At 39.6% G+C, this 19,252-nt stretch overlaps 1 protein-coding gene across 1 annotated transcript in view; it reads right to left on the bottom strand.

Annotated features, from left to right (window-relative positions):
- Positions 1–19,052, bottom strand: part of Faxc (failed axon connections homolog, metaxin like GST domain containing) — a 60,539-nt gene extending 41,487 nt beyond the window's left edge. The window contains exons 1-3 of the mRNA XM_026402528.2: positions 18,693–19,052; positions 12,957–13,092; positions 2,815–3,011 (exon numbers count right to left, since the gene is read on the bottom strand). Coding sequence (XP_026258313.1) covers positions 2,815–3,011; positions 12,957–13,092; positions 18,693–18,958 — 599 coding nt within the window. The 5' untranslated portion in view covers positions 18,959–19,052. The remainder of the gene's footprint in view (positions 1–2,814; positions 3,012–12,956; positions 13,093–18,692) is intronic.
- Between the last annotated feature and the right edge of the window lie 200 nt (positions 19,053–19,252).

Below are 19,252 nucleotides of genomic sequence, written 5' to 3'. Positions count from 1 at the left end.
ATTTCAAATGCAAGCAAACACTTTATAGCTGAGTGTGCTTATTTGAACAGACTAAAACAGAGCTTCAGAATTATGTGATGTTACATAATAATGAGAGCTTTCCATTGCCTTTGCTGTCCAGAAAATTGTACTTGATGTGAAGAATTTTTAAAGTTTCAGGCCGAAATAAAACATATCTGAAACCCCCAGATCATTCAATAACTGAGTTAAAGATAGTAGGCTTACTGCAGTTTCCTCTCCCATCTCTGAGTACATTAGAGACTAGGAGCTCAATGATCGTCAGAATTTAACAAGATCTCACAGAAAACCCATACTTGTAAGATTTTCCCCCATACTGATGTCAGTTTCCTACAATGGGCCCGGGTTTCCAGGGATGCACATTTTAGGTGTGGCTGCTGGAACCAGAAGAGGAGGAGGAGAGGAGCCTAAGAATGTCAGAAGTTCTCTGCCTGAGGCATTTTAGGGGGACAGGGTGGGATTTAGAGCTCTTAGGAGTCTTTTCAAAATCTCCTCAGAGCAAGCTGTTGGCTAAAGGGTCAGGAACTTTCAGAAACAGAGAGCAGTGCTTTTCCTGCTGCTACTAGATACTAAAGGGAATAGGAGGAGTGGGAATACAATTTTGAAAGGTCACTAGCTACCTGCATCTTAATCAAGACCCTCCCTCCAACCTTCACTATTTCTTCCTCCAATAAATCCTTAAATAGACACAAGAAAGATATAAGAGCTATCCCCCCCACCAAAAAAAAGTATTTTGCTAATAACAAAGTGAATTAGAGAATGAAATCATCCTTAGAAGAGTCTACATATAGCCCAAGCAAATCTCCAAGCAAAGCACCTGTAAGTTTATGATCCATAAAATTAAGATGCTTCCCTACCAGGGTACCACCTATCAACTTCCCCACATTCAACCCACATCCACAGCCTGCCCTCCACATCCAGTATCAGCTGAAGGATGGTGAAAAAAAATGATAGTGAGGGAAGCCATCCATGAACTTCTACCAGGAAGCAAAGTTATATAAATGACACACACACCCAGAGCAAAAGGCAATGATGTGTGGGATCTGGGAATTCTACTGAATCAAAAATTTTCTGACCGGAATACATATTTTCTGAGCTACCTAAAAATCTAAGTTGTAGCCAAAGTACCAGTTAAAGTGTAGGGCCTCAGTTCTTCAGGCAGCTGACAAGGTAACAGCACTCCACGTTAATAAGCACATCTATCAAATAAGGCATGGGTATCTTTTGGAGAGGCTTGTCAAAAAAAGATATCAGGGTCAGGGTAGCCCGAGGTAGGTTCTTCATTTCCCTTCATCACTGCAGAGCTGGGTCAGGAGCATGGAAAGCCAGTGTGATGTGTTCTGTCCCACAAGTCTTTTTCTGGAAGCCAAGTGAGTCATACTTAGTCATGCATTTTGGTCCCCACTGTGACTCCTGCACAGGAAAGGGGAACCCTAGAAGTCCTCCATCAGCATTATAAGGAACAGAGCCAGGTTTCTTTCAGAACACTGAGTCTGATCTCTTCCACACTGACTTGTGCTCACCGCCTCTCTAGATCCCTCCCTGCTCACCCTTCCTTCACCTCTGTAGTGAGCAGGGAGAGGATGTGGAGTTCAGGTCGACTCCAGAACTAACTGAGCAAGAACAAAAGTAAGAAAAGATGAGGAAAAATAGAGGGTCACTTCAAATCTGAGACCAGAACAGCAAGTTTTCCATTTAGAAAGAGGATAGAATAAATGAAACCTGGAGACAATGAGGAAGAATCCTCTATGATCGGCCCCATGTGGAGTGTATGTTTCAGGAGGAAAGAGACGGTTGGTAAAATCTACTGGACCAGCCTCTAGCCCCAGAGTAACAATTAAAGTAAAAAAAAAAAAATGGGCTTAACCATTCTTAATTAAATCTACAGGAGAAGATAAAGTTTATAGAAATCAGGGAGAAATCTGTTCTCATCTATAGGGATGTAGAGAAAGACTCAGAAATGCCAGAAAATGGATGAAAGGAAAGGGCAAAGTCCCACCTGACAAATGAGTTTGCACAGCAAGAAGAGCCAGACTTGCCAGCTCAAAGCCATTAAGGAGCAGAATAGGAGCAACTTGGGAACACAACTGTGATGCTTCAAACTTGAGGAATACTAACTAGGAGCCAGGCTACCAGGGCAAAGTCACTGCACGCTCCACTTCTAGAACACAAGAGAACTCCTACTATCTAAGAAAAATTGACAGCAAACTCACAAAGGTTGTGTAATCTATTTCACCTAGGAATACTGTCTCCATGTGCTCTTCCCTGCCTCTTCCAGGTATCTGATGTGATGGGATTTTAATCCAGCAGTTTGTATTGATAAAGAACCCTGATCCCAACCAAATGAAGTATCCCCTTCACCTCAGTGATCAAGGGCCAGCAAACTGCAGCACATGGGCTACACAGTTTTTACATTTTTACATGGCTAGAAAAAAATCAAAAGGAGAATAGGTTGTATTAAATGAAATTCAAGGCTCAATATCCATAATAAAATTTTACAGTCATGCTTACTCAGGGCATATTACCTATGGGAGCTTTTGCAATAAAAAGGTAGAGTTTAGTTTCTGCAACAGAAACATGTGGCCTTGAAATCTAAAATACATACTAGCTGGTCCATTTCAGGAAATGTATAGGGACCCTATCTAGACACCGCTAAATACGTCTGTCTGATTTCTTATCCCAAACTGTTAACAGAAAACTTTTGAAAAGGTGGGAGGAATGGGAGGAATACCTGAAAAATTAAACAGAACTTGGGCATGCTCTGGAAGGATGGGGTCGCGCCCACAGGGCACTCACCAATAGAAGTGCTCCTCCACCATCTTGGTCACCGCACGGGACACAGCTCTTTCATGAGGTCCAAGGTTTTTGTTCAAATTCACTCCAAGTTTCTCTTCCAGAAAGTCAATAATGAATTCTGTGCCAGAAACTTTTTCATGGTTATATTCAATCCAAGGCATTTTCCCTTGAGCAGAGAGTTTTCCACCAAAATAGTTCTAAATAGAGCGTATTTTAAAAGAGAGAAAAACAATGTTGTTATTTCAATTTCATTGTATGAGTAACAGAAACATGCAGTCCAATCTTATATGTGACAGTGACTGCACTATTCAAGTGAATGAACTCTGAATGTAAACTCCTAAAGACGATAAATGGTTACTATAGGGGAAAAAACTTTCTTAGCTCAAATTAAGATACCAATTTATTCCCGTATTTCTACAATAGACTGTATCATGGGCTCTGGACTCTGGCTTAATGACAAAAAAAAAAAAAAAAAAAAAAAAAAGACCTAGCAGCAGGGTCAGGGAAGTGAGGATTTGAGACAGTGGAACTGATCCTGGTAATGGTCAGCCTAGCTCTAATGAATAAACTATTCCAAAAATGAAAAAAGTGAAAATAAACCAGGAGGAGGCTCATGTTGACAAGGTTACTCACCAAAAAAACTCATTTGAAATCCAGTGGCTTACACTTGAATAACATTTAACACCACTACACTGGAAACAAGTGGTGCCTAAAATTGTAACCCTTAAGTATGAAAAAGTGCTGCAATAGGTTCAAATACAGCAATAAAGCATTTCCTAAAATGCAGGTTCCCGGGCCCCACCCAAACCTCTGGTTCAGAATGGTAGGGAGAGCACCCAGAAATCTGTGTGTCTGACAGGTTCCCCTTTGATTTGTATGCATGCTACAAGCTTACAGAGTTTTAGAGGATTTGATCCCAGAATGTGTGGGAGGTGGGAGCGACATACTTCATGAATGTTTAAAATTGCAAAGTGATATGCATTCTTTGCTGCATAAAAAGCAAAGATCTTAACACTGATGTAAAGGATTCTCTGTGGATGCCATGTCTTCAATCACTTTTCTTAATAAATCTAGATCATTAGGCCCCAGAGTTGACTATTTAAATTGAATCCATTTTGCTGAAGCCTAAATTAGCCAGATTATTACAAACTTTTCCTCATAATTCATACAAAGAGATAGTCCAGACACTATTGGATAATGGCCAATATTGGCTTTTAGGGGGAAACCAGTACTCTCCACACCACACTGTTGGTAGGAATGTCAAATGGTACAATGACTACTTTGAAACCATCTAACAATTTATTTCCAAAGCTAATACAAACCATTTCACTCATAAGCATTTACCCAAGAGAGAAGAAAATGTATGTCCATGCAAATGCTTATACACAAAAGTTAACAGAAGACTTATTTCAAATTATCAGAAACAGGAAAAAAACACTTCCCTTTGAGAGGTAAATGAATAAATAAATCTAACATATCCTTACAATGAATACTACTCAGTTTTAAAAAAAGAAAATTGATACAACATGGATGAATCTCAAAATAAGTTCTAAATGAAATTAGCCATACAAAAGGGCAGCACGTACTGTAAGATTCCATTTTTAGAAAACTCTAGAAAATACAAACTGATCTATGGTGATGGAAAGCCAATCAGTGGTTACTGGAGACAATGAGGGATGAGAAAGAGCAAGAGGAAAGATTTCAGAAAGGCACAAGGACATTTTGGAGAACAATGAATACATGCAGCATCTTGATTGTGGTGACAGTTTCATAAGTATCTATCTATGTCAAAATTATCAAATTAGACACTGAAAATATGTGCCATTTGTTGCATGTCAATTATATCTCAGTAAAGTTGTAGCTTTTTTTTTAAGAAGACATCATTAGGTAATTTTTTTTCAGCACTAGGGATTAAATATAAGGCCTTACATATGCTAGGCAAGCAATTTACCACTTAGCTACATCTTCAGCCCTTCTGATCTTATTTTGAGGCAGGGTCTCACTAAGTTTCACAGGCTGGCCTTAAACTTGCAATTCTCCTATCTCGGCCTCCTAAGTAGCTGGGATTACAGGTATGCACCACCACTCCCAACAGTAAAATTTTTCTATAATGGGTAAGGTAATAAATATTTTGGGCAAGCGGAATGGTCTTTACTACAATAACTCAACTTTTCACTTGAAGCAGCAGTGCAGCAATGGACAATACGTAAGTGGATGAGCATGTCTAGTTCCAATAAAAAAGTACTGAGGAACCTGAAATTTGATTTTATATAATACAAAATATTTTTTAAATATATTTTAGTTGTATATGAACACAATGTCTTTATTTATTCTTATGTGGTGAGGATCCAACCCAGTGTCTCATGCATGTGCCAGGCAAGCTCTCTACCACTGAGCTACACCTCCAGCCCTCAAAATATTCTTCTTTTGACCTTTTCTCAACTTTTTTAAAACATAGAAATTCTTCTTCACTCATAGACCCAATGGCCCACAGCCCTCATCTACCAACCCCTGTACTAAAGGTACTCCTCTACCCTTTATCCTAAAAAGAAACAAAATTAGAATTAAGAAACCATTGGATCAAGACCTAGATAAGAAAATACCTCTTTGCCAAGGTGTGTCATGGCAGAAAAATCTATGAGGATCTATTCTAGAATACTGCTGGCCAAATCCCCCTTTTAGGTTTAAAACTCCAAAACATGAAAAGAGATGAAAAAAGTTACTGTTTCTCAAGTGAAACCCTTGGATTAGCAATGGTGACTACTGTTCAAGTTGTTCTTGCCTAAATCCCACCCAGATTTGTGTGTGCCTTTCCCAAAAGCCAAATAAAATATCTAACCACAAGGCAGAAAAACTGCAAAACTTCTAGAACAAGTATCTTTGCATCTAGGAACTATGCTTCCTACATTTTGTTTGTGGTACATACTAAAGAACACCAAGTCACTGAAGACCTCAAGTGAGATAACAGGGTTGTGCCTGGATATCATGGCCCTTAAGGGCAGTCACCCATCTGTGTCCACAGGACTAGACTTGGGCTTGGGTCGTGGGCTTCTCCATTGGCCAGTTAATACCACCTTCGTGGAAGGCTGAAAAGCACAGTGAGTGCCACCTAAATGCTGTTTACCACTGTCTTTGATAGGGACTAAAGGGAACTTTGGTCTCTTGACTCTTGATACTTTATCTCACTGTTCATTATAATGAATGAAAAGTGGGCCTGGCCTAAAAACAGGTAGTAACTATTTAGGTTACAGTTAGCCATATTGCCTTTGTACAATTCAGAAAATGGATCCTCATTGACTAAATGCAGTCCATGCCCAGGTTCACATCTTGGCAAGGAGAGAAGGCAGTAGGCGACCTACACAACCCCCATAATGCAGGCCTCGACATCATCCTTGATGCTAACAAGAAGAAATGTCAAATACTTCTAAAAGTTACTAGTACATCTGACATTCTTTTTATAATCTGTATACTAAAGATGTAAATTTATCAAACAACATTGTCCCTGTTACATATTTCTCCTAATAGCATTCATGTCTTCCTAACACAGTCTTATCTAGATTTGTCATTCTCAGATGCTGTCTTCCATAATGTCATCTAAAGAAATTCTTTGTGATAAAAATGAGACATAAGAACCCTGCTTCTAAAAATTATCTAGTAGCTTTAGTAGTTCTAGTCTAACCTCCCTCACACTTTTGATGTGTGATCTAGACAGACACCACCTAGTTACTGCCCACTCCTCCCCAGCCTTTATGGATATCAATTCCTCTGGTCTCCTGATCCATCTGCTCACACCAGGCCAGATCACTTTGCACATCTTCATCTTTTACAAGAGTCCCAGTTCCCATCCTCTGCAAAGTCCAATCCATCCTAAAATATCAGTTCAATGTCATCTTGCTAATGAACAGTTTTCCCAGGGTGCACCCATTATCTGCCCTCCCTTCAGGCTTCCACTGTGTTGTGTATACTCCACTCCCCTGCAAAACAACTGTTCCCACGTCTACATCTATACCTCACTCTCCCCTGGGTCCTTGGTACATTGTTTATCTTGACTGCTTTCTAAAATTAGTGCAGAGGAATAAAAATTAGTGATCAACTTTTATGGAAATGGAGGCTCTAGCATGTTTGCATAACCAGAAATGGTATTTTGCTTACTAGCTAAAGAGACAGTATAATTAATTCTATCTAAGCAAAAATTAGATGAATTAAAAAGAAGAAACTCACAAAAATGTCCAAAGTAATTGGCAAGACTATGGGTGAGATAAAGGTGATCATTTCCTTGCCATTCATTTCAGCTTTTTGGAGTGTGATTATATTACTTACAAGTCAAAAAAATTAAATAATACTTATTTTTCCATAATTTCCTGAAATATATTAAGGAACTCCTGGCCTATGGTTATTTATGAAATTGGAGTCTGACTAGTCCACTGAGGATAGTTTCTTAAAGTTGTTATTGTTGTTATTATTATTATTACTACTACTACTACTACTACTACTACTACTACCAGGGATTAAACCCAAGGGCACTTAACCACTGAGCCACATCCCAGCCCTTTTTTTGTATTTTATTTAGGGACAAGATCTCACTGAGTTGCTTAGGGCCTCACTAAATTGCTGAGGCTGGCTTTGATTTCTGAGATCCTCCTGCCTCAGCCTCCTGAGTTATGAGGATTACAGGCATAAGCCCTGCTGAAAGTAATTCTTTTTCTCTTTCTTTTCCTTTTTTTTTTTTTTTTTTTGGTACCAGGGATTTAACTCAGGCACAGTCGACCACTGAGCCACATTCACAGCCCTATTTTATATTTTATTTAGAATCAGGGTCTCACTGAGATGCTCAGGACCTCACCATTGCTGAGGTTGGCTTTGAAACTGTGATCCTCATGTCTCAGCTTCCAAAGTTGCTGGGATTACAGGTGGTGTGTGACCGGCATGAAAGTAATATTTTTGAAGTTGATGTTTCCTCCTACAAGTCTGCCCCAGGTAATAATGCAAATACATGTACACTACATTATTAGCTCAGCAGAAAAGCCATCGGCTTTGAATTTTGAAATCTGGTTCTATCATTTATTCATTGTTTGACCTCGGACCTCCCTGGGTCTCCCTTTATTCACTTTGGCCTCAATTTCCTCATCTACCGAGTGTGGATAATGGTGCAAGGCTTGAATGAGAGAGTGCACATAAGGTGTTTGACAGAACACTTTCATCTGACATATTAACATCAGTATCATCAACACCATTTTGAGATGAAGAATTGAGACCCAAAGTGAGTTCTCAGAGTTGGGGCTCTAGCTTGCTATAAGAGCCCCAAACTTTTCAGCTAAATTGCTATCCATTCCATTCACTTTACCTAAAATGATCAGGAAATGATCTTTTATTTCATTTGACTAACTTCCAAATAATTTGAGCACCTTTGAAGGATTATAACACATTGAAAAAATCCATGCATCCACTACACATTGTAGTTTTGTAGAAAAGAATGTGCTTATTTGGAGGAGCTGCATGCTAAAGTCTGCACGGTGAAATGCCATAATGTCTGCGATGTATTTGCAAATTAATTATTTTAAAAAGTTAACAAATGGAAGCATAAAGATAAATAAAGCAATGGAAGCAATATGCTAGCCATCAGTGAGTTCAGGTAAAGGACCTGGGGTGATCCCTCGAATATTCTTTTCACTTGTCTATAGCTTGAGAAAAAAATTCAAATCACAAAAATGGAGGGGAGAGACAAGATCAAGAAATAAATTAGAAATCAAAAGTTAGGGCTAAGGGCCAAGGTAGGGAGTCCCAAAGGGGAATTTTCTTTCTGCTTTCTCTTATTTAAGAAGAATTATTTTGTGAAATACATGCTTTTTATACAACCAGTTACATCAAACAAGGTAGGTGTTTTTACATATGTCTAGACAAATGTACAGAAGGATAGTCAAAAAATATGTTATGGTAATCGCTAGCTAACAGAATGTCAGGTGCTTTTTGCTTACTGTTTAAAAATTTTTTTTTGTACTATTTGAAATTTAGAAAAGGATCACATGCTTTCTATATCCTATATGTAATTGGAAAAACAGTAAAGCTGCTTTCAGAGGGTTTTGTTTGTTTCTCATTTTGTTCTGGTTTGTTTTTGTTTTTTGCAAACCCAGGGTCTCATGCATGCTAGGCAAGTACTCTACAACTGCTCTACCCAGCTTTGGGATTTTTTTTTTTAATTAACTGTATCTCCTCGTACATTTTTTGGCAACTTCCTGTGGGTCTATAATTGTTTCAAAATTAAATATTTTTTATATTAAAGTATCATTATTTATATCTTGATTTTTTTAAAATAATTTGTCCAATATATCAGGGGCTAAAAAAAAAAAAAACCCTATATTCTTATAATTTCCTACTGAAGGTCACCAAATAGTCATTCCTTTCCCATTTAGGTTACAAAAATTTTAAATCTTCAAATGTAAAGTCATGATCCTAGGAACAGGGCGTTTTCACCTTTTTTTTTTTTTTTTTTTTTTTTTTTGGTTAATGTTACAAGAAAGGAAGGGGCAGAGGGCGGAGATCCCTGGGTCCAGGACAAAAACACCTTTGTACTGATCAGTCCCAGCAATGGGCTCTAGGGTACTACCAGAGCATGACTGAGGTGCACCTGAATCCACAAACCCATGCTGACAGTTCAGGGTGCTCAGGGAACCCTGGGCAGTCGCAGAGCATTCGTTTCTACACCACACAACCATCTTCCTTTAGGTTCTGTCACCCAGGAAACACTCTTCATTTATTTTCCCTAGATCCTCACAGAAGAAGAAAACAGCCCTTTTTTGATCCCTTTTTAAAGATATATTTAATAAACAATAATAACTTGGAAGGGATAAGCATGGCCCTTCTTAAAGACCCCTGTAACAGGAGTCAGACATTACAGCAGGGCATGTATCCTGCTGCTACCTTCTGCTTACTAAAAGGAGCTACTCTCAAACAGGAACAAAGGAAGTCTGGCTGCAGGTAGAGACAGGTCTGTAATAGTCAGCACTTGAGGGTCTGAAGGAAAGAAAGGAATGGGCAGAACAGTCCACACAGCAGGATTACTTCATTAAGGGTGGGAGAGGGCAAAAGATCTTGAAAGTAGCCACTGATGGCAGTATATAAAATCCACATTTTGGGCCCTAATTACCCAAAAACTGTCAAAACTAAGTGAAGTGATATAGTCAAGAGCAATGATGGAATGGACAGGGAGCTGCTGGATAGCAATCTCTTCCTTCAATTTACGTCCCACAGTGACACATCCTCAAATGCTGACTGCCAGCACCAAGCTAAACAATGATCTTCCAAATATGATCCAATGCATTTAGATGATTCAAGCCTGGTCTGTTTTTAGTCTATTTTCTCCTCCGTTGCTAGCTTTGTAAGTCCTGTATACTCTTCTCTCTGCTTCTCTCTCCAGATTCGCCCCCTGCACCCACGTTCGAGTTAAAAGACCCCCTTTCTGTTTGTTCCTAGATGTCCCATTCCTTCCCTATCCCCTCACCTGAAGTCCTGATTGTTACTCCACTTTGTTCCCAGAAGACTTCCATTACAGCATTTTTCAAGCTGAAAGTGTGTCAACCTTGTTCTAGCACAGACTTAGAAGGATGCTGGCCCCATCCCCTTTTCTCTACTGGCTCAGCAAGTATAGGCTATAGGAAGTCAGGAGTTAGAGGAGTGATATCCTTATGGGGATAGCCCACTAGCTGGTCTGTTGCAACCAGCTAGGAGACTACCTCTTCCCAGTGCTGCCACTTTGTAAACCCAGACCAGTGAGAGCCATTTGGATGATTGGCAACAAATCAAAAGGACCACAGTGTTTAGGGGATGCCAGGAGCTCACCTCCTTCAATACAACTCCTCAGAGGCACATAATATACAGCCTGAATTTTGTCCTTCCCAGGCAAGGAAGTTGGCATCCTTGGTAAAAGCTCTTAATCCAGAATAACTACATCTGAAGAGTACCGATACTATAAGAGAAAGTTAACATACTAAATATGTATGGTGTGAAGCATTCCTGGAACAGACTAAAAGCTTTTAATCAACACAGCTATCCCTCAAAGGTATAAAAGAAGAGATCAGTAAGAGACTAAAGTTGAAATCAAGAACTCAACAGATAAGATGGATAGCACAATGGATACAAGAACAGAATAAAGCAGTGCAATAGAAGTTCAGAAAGAAGAATGCTCCCAGAAACAATCAGAGAAGAATTAAAGGATAGAGCATGAAGATACAGAAAACACAATTAGAGGTTCTAATATACAGACAATAGAGAACAGGAATGGAAGAGAGGACAATAAAGAAACAGAAAAAGGAAAATTTTTTAAAAATTGATCACTAATTCCCTAAAATTAAAAAGAGATGAAGGACTCAGATTAAACAAGTTTATAAAGGACAAAGAGTACATATAATGACCCACACCAAGATACATTATAGTGAAACTTAAGAATATTAAAATATTAAAAGAAATTCCAAGAGAATTTACAGAGAAAAAAGAATGAGAGTAAAATCAAACTGTAACACCAGTGTAAAAAAGACCATAGAGTAATATTTTTAAAACATGGAAGGAGAAAAACTTTGAACATAGATGTGAGGTTGTAATAAAGATATTCTCAGGCTCTCAAAGCCACTGAAGGCTCAACACATAAAGACTCACTCTGAAAATATTCACCATGGAAGTATTCAAATAAAAAGAAACAAATTCTGTAGGATAAGATATGGGGGCAATAAGGCTAGTCAAATAACAGTAAAGTGTGTTGCCTAAGAATACCAAACAAAAATGGAAAAGATTGCCCAAATTTCAGAATTAAAATGTTAAACAGTAAGACGATTGGAAAGATAACTGGGGAAAAAAGGAGACCCAAAGTACATGCAAACTGCTAATGTATTTTTTATTATTGCAGGGTAAATACAGACTTCAGTAATTTAACAAATAAACCCAATGTGGGTCTTAAGAGTGGTTACCTCAACAAAATAGAATTTTTTTACATAACAGGAAAAATAGTTTTTATCTATCCACTAGAATGCAGGAAATGAGAAAAAAAAATTTTAACAAAAAGGAAGTGTAGTGAGAAGGAAAATATTAAATAGGATGTTAGAAATAACTCCTAACAAAACAGATATTACAATAATTATAAACAGATTAATTGACCAATTAAAAGACTCAGATTGAATATAAATAATGTATTGCTTATGAGAAACAAATGCACAAAAAGATAGAGAAAGCCAAGCACAAAAGAAATCTGGAAAATCCATTTCAATATCTGACAATACAGAATTCAAATTTTTTAAAAATCCTAAGGGTAAACATGTTCAAGCAAGTAGATATTTAAAGAGCTCTATATCCACATAATATGTAGTTCCTTAATTATTTCACTATTTTTAAAAAGTAACCACACACTAGGCAAAAAGCTCAATAAATTCCAAAGAACCAATAATAATACAGACACTATCTTCTCCGACCATAAAATTAAAAACAATAACAAAAATCAAAACTTAAAAAATTCCTTAAGTCTAGAACTTTGATAAACATAAGGGGAATAAAACATAAGGGAAATCTTTTAAATACATAGGATTAAATGGCAATGAAAACATAACATGTAAATTTGTGAAAAATGACTTAAGCATTGCTCAGGGAAATCTATACCTTACATGCATCCTTTTGTTCATTCTTAAATGCTGAAATAAGCAAGTGTTTCCCTGAAAACCACTTGAACAGAACATGGAAAAGCTCTCACGATGTATACAAATATCTATCTGGTGCCTACTGGGACCTAGAGACACCAGATTCATGAGGGACAAAATTTAATGCTCTCAATAAATGCAAACCTAGAGGAGAAAAAACATCAGGCAATGGCACACTCACCGTTATCAACAGCTGCCCAGGAGGCCTATTTGAACCATTAACCAAAGTATATGTAACGTTAAAGGAAAATATTATGGCCCTGAATCCCACAAAAGTTCATTCTTTTGATCCATCATGAAAGTGGATGTCAAATCAACAGACCCTGCAATTAAGTATCTCTATCTTACTAAGGACAGGGCACCACTACTTTTAGACCCCACCTCCTCTGGCATCCACTACATGATATTAAATACTTTCCCTGCTGAGTGATGTCATGAGAATAAAACATATTCGCAAACAAGTACCTGATAGGGTAAGTCAGCCATCCTTAAATAAGTTTCCATTTTCAAACAGAAAGGAGATAAACTGGGGACACCATTGTTAGGTCTTGCAAACTGATGCAAAATAATAGCATCTTTGGAGTCAATCTCTTGCTGTTTCCTGTCAAAACCAAAACAGAAATAAAGAACAATCTGCATGTTATATGTTTAGTTCCCTTATTTCCTGAGAGGACCCTGCAGAGTTGCAGTCCTCGATGAACATGCAGAAGTGTTTACTGCAGGGGCTTACCTCACCCAGCACTTGGAGAATGGAAGTTTAGTCAAAGCCCAAGAAGCTCTTGCAAACTCTGATATTACCATGACCCCAGTGGCTCAAGTAACTACAAATCAACCTCCTCTGTTGGGCAGGAAGCATATTTTCTGGGACGGGTCCATCTCTTCTCTAAGTGGCTATGTTTATTGCCAGGGACAAGTTGAACAAAAATGATACTCTGTGCTGATGATGTGTCACATAGAGTTCTAGAGGTTTCACAGATATCATTTCATGTAATGTTCATAATAACTTTATGAAGTAGGTATTGTCATCATACATGTTCTTCAGATGAGAAAACTGGGGCACAGAGAATTACCTTGCTCAAAGTCAGAACCTAGACAGTCCCAGGTGGTCAGCACCTATGTTCTTGGTCACAGACTAAACTATGAAACAGTGTCTTCATGGTTAAGGCTCAGGAATAACAGTGCAGATTTGTTCTGCCATGATGAAGTCTGCAGGGACTTTAAAACAGAACATTCTGGTCCCTCACCTGGCCTTCCACCTGAAGTGCTATGAAACCTGGCTTCTAGGTTGGCTCCCTTGCTCTCACTTTTTCTCTCTCTCCTCCACTCTCTATACCTTTGCAGGGTGCCCACTTTGGCCACACAGCTCATGTTTTAATGTCTCTGCTTTCTCCTTTCTCCTGCCTCAGACACATATCCAGCTTTTCCTTTTGTTCCTTTTTAAAGTGAGGATTTTCCTGGGTAGTTTTTCAATAGCCACTACATTGTACAACAAATGCTGGATTCCAAATCTGGACACCTGGGGTCAAGTTCAAGCCCTGCTTCCTCTTGGCCATGTCACTCTAGGCCTCTGTACCTGCCTTTACCTGAAGAGTGAGGATAATACCAATTCTGTATTGATTATTGTGTAGACTAAAAAAAGGAATATAACTATAAATATTTAGTGAGCTGTCAAAGATTAAATAAAGAGTAGTGGAATGTATTATTATTCAAAGAGATATCCCCAGAGATCTTATCTCCTTAAACTATAAAATCTTATCATTCCATACAGTCCTACTTATATAATATCCCCCCCAGAATCATTTGTAATTTCCATCTGTCATTCTACCTAGCCATTTTCCAGTCAGATAAACTTCCCTTTTCCCAAAATCCCTAAGATTTTGCCAGTTACACTCTACACCTACTTCTAACCAGACATCATCTTTGTTGTATCACATGGATGCTCACTTACTTTAGCCTCCCTGCTTTGTCAAACAAATTCTCTTGAAGAAGTTTACCACCCAAGGGCCCATTCAACTTGAAGAGCTCAGAATGATTCATTTTAAAAATATCAGTCAAGTCAAAAGAATAAAAAATATTTGCTATTTTTCTGGCAATATTCACTATAAAACTAAGGTTTTCATTTAAAGAAATATGTGGGAGGTCAGTAATTAAAATCAAGAACCCACTTAGACTATGTTCCTAGTCAGCACAAACTATAGTCTTGATACTTAACTGTTTGCAGCTTTCTAGGCCTTTCCTTTTTTTTTAATATATATTTTTTTTTAGTTTTAGATGGACACAATATCTTTATTTTATTTTTATGTGGTGCTGAGGATCGAACCCAGTGCCTCACGCATGCCAGGCGAGCGCTACCACTTGAGCCACATCCGGAGCCCAAGGCCTTTCCTTTTTTATAGTGAATGCATTCAATTGTATGACTGCAGAATAGTTTGCCCTTTCATTCACCTGTTGAAGGACATCCTAATTGTTTGTATATTTGGGAAATTATGAATAAAGCTGCAATAAACATTCACTTTCAAAATCAAATTAACTGATTTTGTCCAGTAAAGTAATTTATATAGCAAAGTGATATTTTCAATGTAAATTAGTGAGGCAAAATTTTAAGAACTGAAAGGAAAGGAGGTAAATATAAAACTCCCTGCTCCACTGGACAGAACATCTAATTCTAATGGTTAATTTGGAGCATGTCATAATAAGAATGGATGCACACAATATGCCAGTGATCTTATATATAGCACACGTGTTAACTTATTTAATTCTGACAATAACACTATATAGTGAATATTGTTATGGTTTAAATTTAGATCATACCATGCTTATATTTTACAGAAGACAAGGAAACTAAAGCTCCAAGAAGTTAAATAACTTGCCCAAAAAACACCAATTTAAGATCACATCTGTAATAATTCCAGTTCTTAAGCATGTCAAAGATACCAAAATGGAAATTGTCTCAACTAATTTTACTAGCACAATCCATTTGATTTAGAATATGCAAACCATTTGCCCATAATAGCTCGTGATGGATAAGCTTTACTGAATGCCCACAAATGACAAACTCTCTTCTAAGCATTTCACATGGGATAACACATTAAATCAACTCTATGAGGAAGGCTACTATTATTATCCCCATTTTACAGATGAGAAACTATGTAATCAAGAGCTTACTACAAGGTACATGGTTGGCCAGAGGCAGAATTTAATTTAAACCCAGACAATCCAGGTCAAGATACCTGCCCCTCATACATCAGAAACTTCTCTCTAGCTTAGAAGACCAGGTGGGTTGTTTCTTGTAGAGCTATATTTTAGGAAGTAGCCTTGTAATGAGGTGATAACACCTGAAAAACACCAACTAGTCACTCAAGCAGGAGAAAAGCTCCTACCTGTATGATTAAGTATATCACAGATGACCATGCCTCTGAGCATGGCTGATGAGTGGGTTGTCCATTTGGAGAGATCAGATGATCCATGGGCTGCTTTGAACTTACTAAGTAAGTTTTCTAGGATAGGCAGAGCTAGAGCACCAAAAGTACAAATGAGCTACTAGTAATGAAGTCCTTAGTTATCAATCACTTTACAAACAACCAATTTCCAAATGTCTGATTAAATTTAAGATAGTTCTCAGGTTAATTTCCACTTAGGGAAAACAGAGGGTTGGAATGGTGGTAGAAAAAATATGAATAAAATCTCAAATGTCATCCCAGACAAGCACCCATCTCCCTGCTAAAATATCTGCTTTGGTTATTCTCATTAACAAGCCTTCCTAAATAATTCTCATCTGTCACCTTATTTGCCACTCCAAGACATAGCTACAGGTCTAGGTAAAGTCTGTGCAGCAGAAGGTCCAAGCAGGGTGGGGAAGAATTTGCAGTTGCCAGTGAACACAGACAATGTAGTCATTTCAAGGTATATTTTCCATCCCATGTGTTTCAGATTTTGTTTTGTTTTGTTTCACCTGAGCTATGCAGACAATTGAAGCTTGGATTTCACCTTATAACCTCTCCAGCTTGTAACCTCTGAAACCTCAGTCCTCAAGCCTCCTGTCTTCCAGGGCAGAGTCCTAGGAGCTGACAGGAAGTTGGGTCCCCACCACAGGTCTGAACAATGCCTTTCCTCAGCAATCCCTTGGTTCTCCACATTTCTCCTTCTATTGGTCCAACAAAACTTTTCAGAATGGGCACTTTCTAGGAGACAGTATAAACAGCACAGTCTCCACTCATGGACACACATTCTCACTCTTGAATCCTACAGCTCCTACTATGTGATCTTGGGCAAGTTGCTTAACTTCCCTCAGTCGAAATTTCTTATCCATAAAATGGAGATCAAGCTTCAAAGTGACAGTCGTTAGAAATGAGTGCAATCACACACATGTACGGCACCCCCATACAGAGTCCCTACTAAGTTTTCATACATGGACAGCACTTTGTTATTACTTGTATCATGGCAGGGATTACCAAAATTATTTCAAACACTTGTCAAGAAATGAAAATGAAAACTAAGGATTTAAAACTCCTTAATCCATGTATCTAGTGTTGGGCCTTGTGGTCCCTTAAGTAGGGAAGGAAATATCTGTGGGTAAAGGGCTCTGCAGAAGACAGGGACCACACCTGCTAGGGTGTGGCCTATTCCAAAGTGACCTCTGAGCTCCCCACAATTTCTGCAAGGTCATTTAAGTCATGTTTCCATTATCCCTGCGAAGCCTTCACTCCTCCCTCCCCAAACTGGAAAACTGTTCAGAAGCCACATGGTCCAGGACCTTCAAAGGTTTTAGATTGGAATATAATTGAGGAACAACTGATTACCACTTAAAATACTGCACAAATGTTTTTTATATGGTTTGAAACCTAACTTGAAATAGAGCTTCCAAAACTATCACAAATATAGAATAATCTAGGAAGATAATTCACTTTAAAAATATTTGTATGTGGTTCAACTAGATCCAAGGAACTGAGAAGAGCATTAAATGTGTAACATGCTTAAAATAAACTTCTCAATTCTCAGTTGTGGGTAGATAATGAAAGCCAACAAACACATTTTCCCAGACCTAAATAATTTCCCATCCTTTCAGACAGAGGAAACATTCAAGATAAGAGTCAGGATGTCACGATGCCCTCCTGGAATCTCTGCAGGCCCATTAAAGGTCACCTACCACTGTCTTTGTTATAATAACATCTTGTGCTGGATGTCCACCTAGAAAACCATGGTGTGGACACACTTCTCCCTCTTCAGAATATACTGGCCAGGAGGGGCATTCTGAGCTATTGAAAACTGCTCTGCTTCAGGTAATCTTCCAGGCTCAAATTGAAGATGAAACTCATGAAAATTTTAAGCATAAATTGTCATTATCAATTAGCCAAAGCCAGTGTCAGAACCCTGTGCTATTACTCTATACCAACAAAGATCTCCTGTGAGACTGGATGTACCAACAGCAGGGATCTCCATTTTCCGGAATTTCCATGTCAATTCTGTAAACATTCTGCTGCAGCGGATGCAACTGTTTACAGCCCTGGGTGACTCCAGTGTTATGTCAAACACGCCCATGTGCTAGTCCTACCCTTGGGTCTTCTACTGCTCACACAGTGACATTTAAGCTTGAAGATGGTGCTTAGCATTCAATATCAGACAAGCAGATAACCAGGTTAAGACTGCATCAAAACTGCACAGGACTACATTTAGCCATGCATCTCTAACCGGAACCCGCTGCTTTCTAGAGCTTTTGCAATTGCAGCTTCTTGAAGATGTTGACACTTAGGGAGGAATAGCAAAGAACTAATCTTTTTAGTAATAGATGAGGTTAGCAGTTGGTATTCCAACATTATTAACTATGAAACCTATAAGGCATTTCACAAGAGTGTAACTTAGTACATCTACAAAGCCTAATTCTATTGATACAAATATCTTCTTAAGGATATTACTCAAGAGTATTTTGCTGTATAACAACTAGTAACCCACAGCATTTTTGCTTCTAGCACCGAAAGGCTGGGTGACAAATGTTCTTCCCTCCCGGTACCAGTTTAATTCAACTTAACTGCCCCTCAAAGCCAGGTGACCAGAGAGGACTTTCGGGGTAAAGTAAGGGCAGAACCCTCCTGGGCATTTGGGCGGCGTGACCGAGGGGCTGGCACAGGACCCCCCTAGCGCAGGCCCTGCCCCGGCCAAGTGCCCCTCTTGGCGCCGGTGCGCGGGGCCCTCTCTCCGGCTCACCTAATGACCAGGAGTTCGTGGAGCAGATACGCAGCTGCGGCCAGCAAAGCTCCCCCGGTCAAGTAAAGGGTTTTCTTCCACCAGGGATCGGAGCCCAGCCCTGCCATGATCCCACCGTAATCCTGCAAAGGGAAAGCGATGATGTCCCCATAAAAGGAGAAGGGCTCCTCGGACCCGGCCCACCAGCCGAAGAAGGAGACGCTCTGGTTCCAGCTCAGATCCACCACGCACGGCCTGGACGAGGCAAAGCCAACCCCCCAGTGCATGCTGCGCGGCTGGCTCCGGGCGCCCCTCCCTGGGCCCGCGCCGCCCGCATGGGAAGGGGCCGGCACGGCCCGGCGCGGGCTCAGCTGAGCGCGGAGGGCGCGGGCGGCGCGGGCGGCGCAGACCGAGGAGACGGCGGAGGCTGAGGAGGAAGAGGAAGGGCGCAGGCCACCGGCGGCTGGCCTGGACGGCGAGGCCCCGGGGCCTTGAGCCTCAGCGGCGGCCGCCGGCTGCCCCAGTAGCGGCCTCTCCGCGCCGTTCTTTGTGTCGGCGCCTGGAGAAGGCCGCGTGATGTC

This window comes from Urocitellus parryii, chromosome 8 (genome assembly GCF_045843805.1).
Source record: "Urocitellus parryii isolate mUroPar1 chromosome 8, mUroPar1.hap1, whole genome shotgun sequence".
NCBI classification, from domain to species: domain Eukaryota; kingdom Metazoa; phylum Chordata; class Mammalia; order Rodentia; family Sciuridae; genus Urocitellus; species Urocitellus parryii.
Note: the sequence above shows the minus strand (reverse complement) of the source record. Positions and strands in the feature narration are given on the sequence as shown.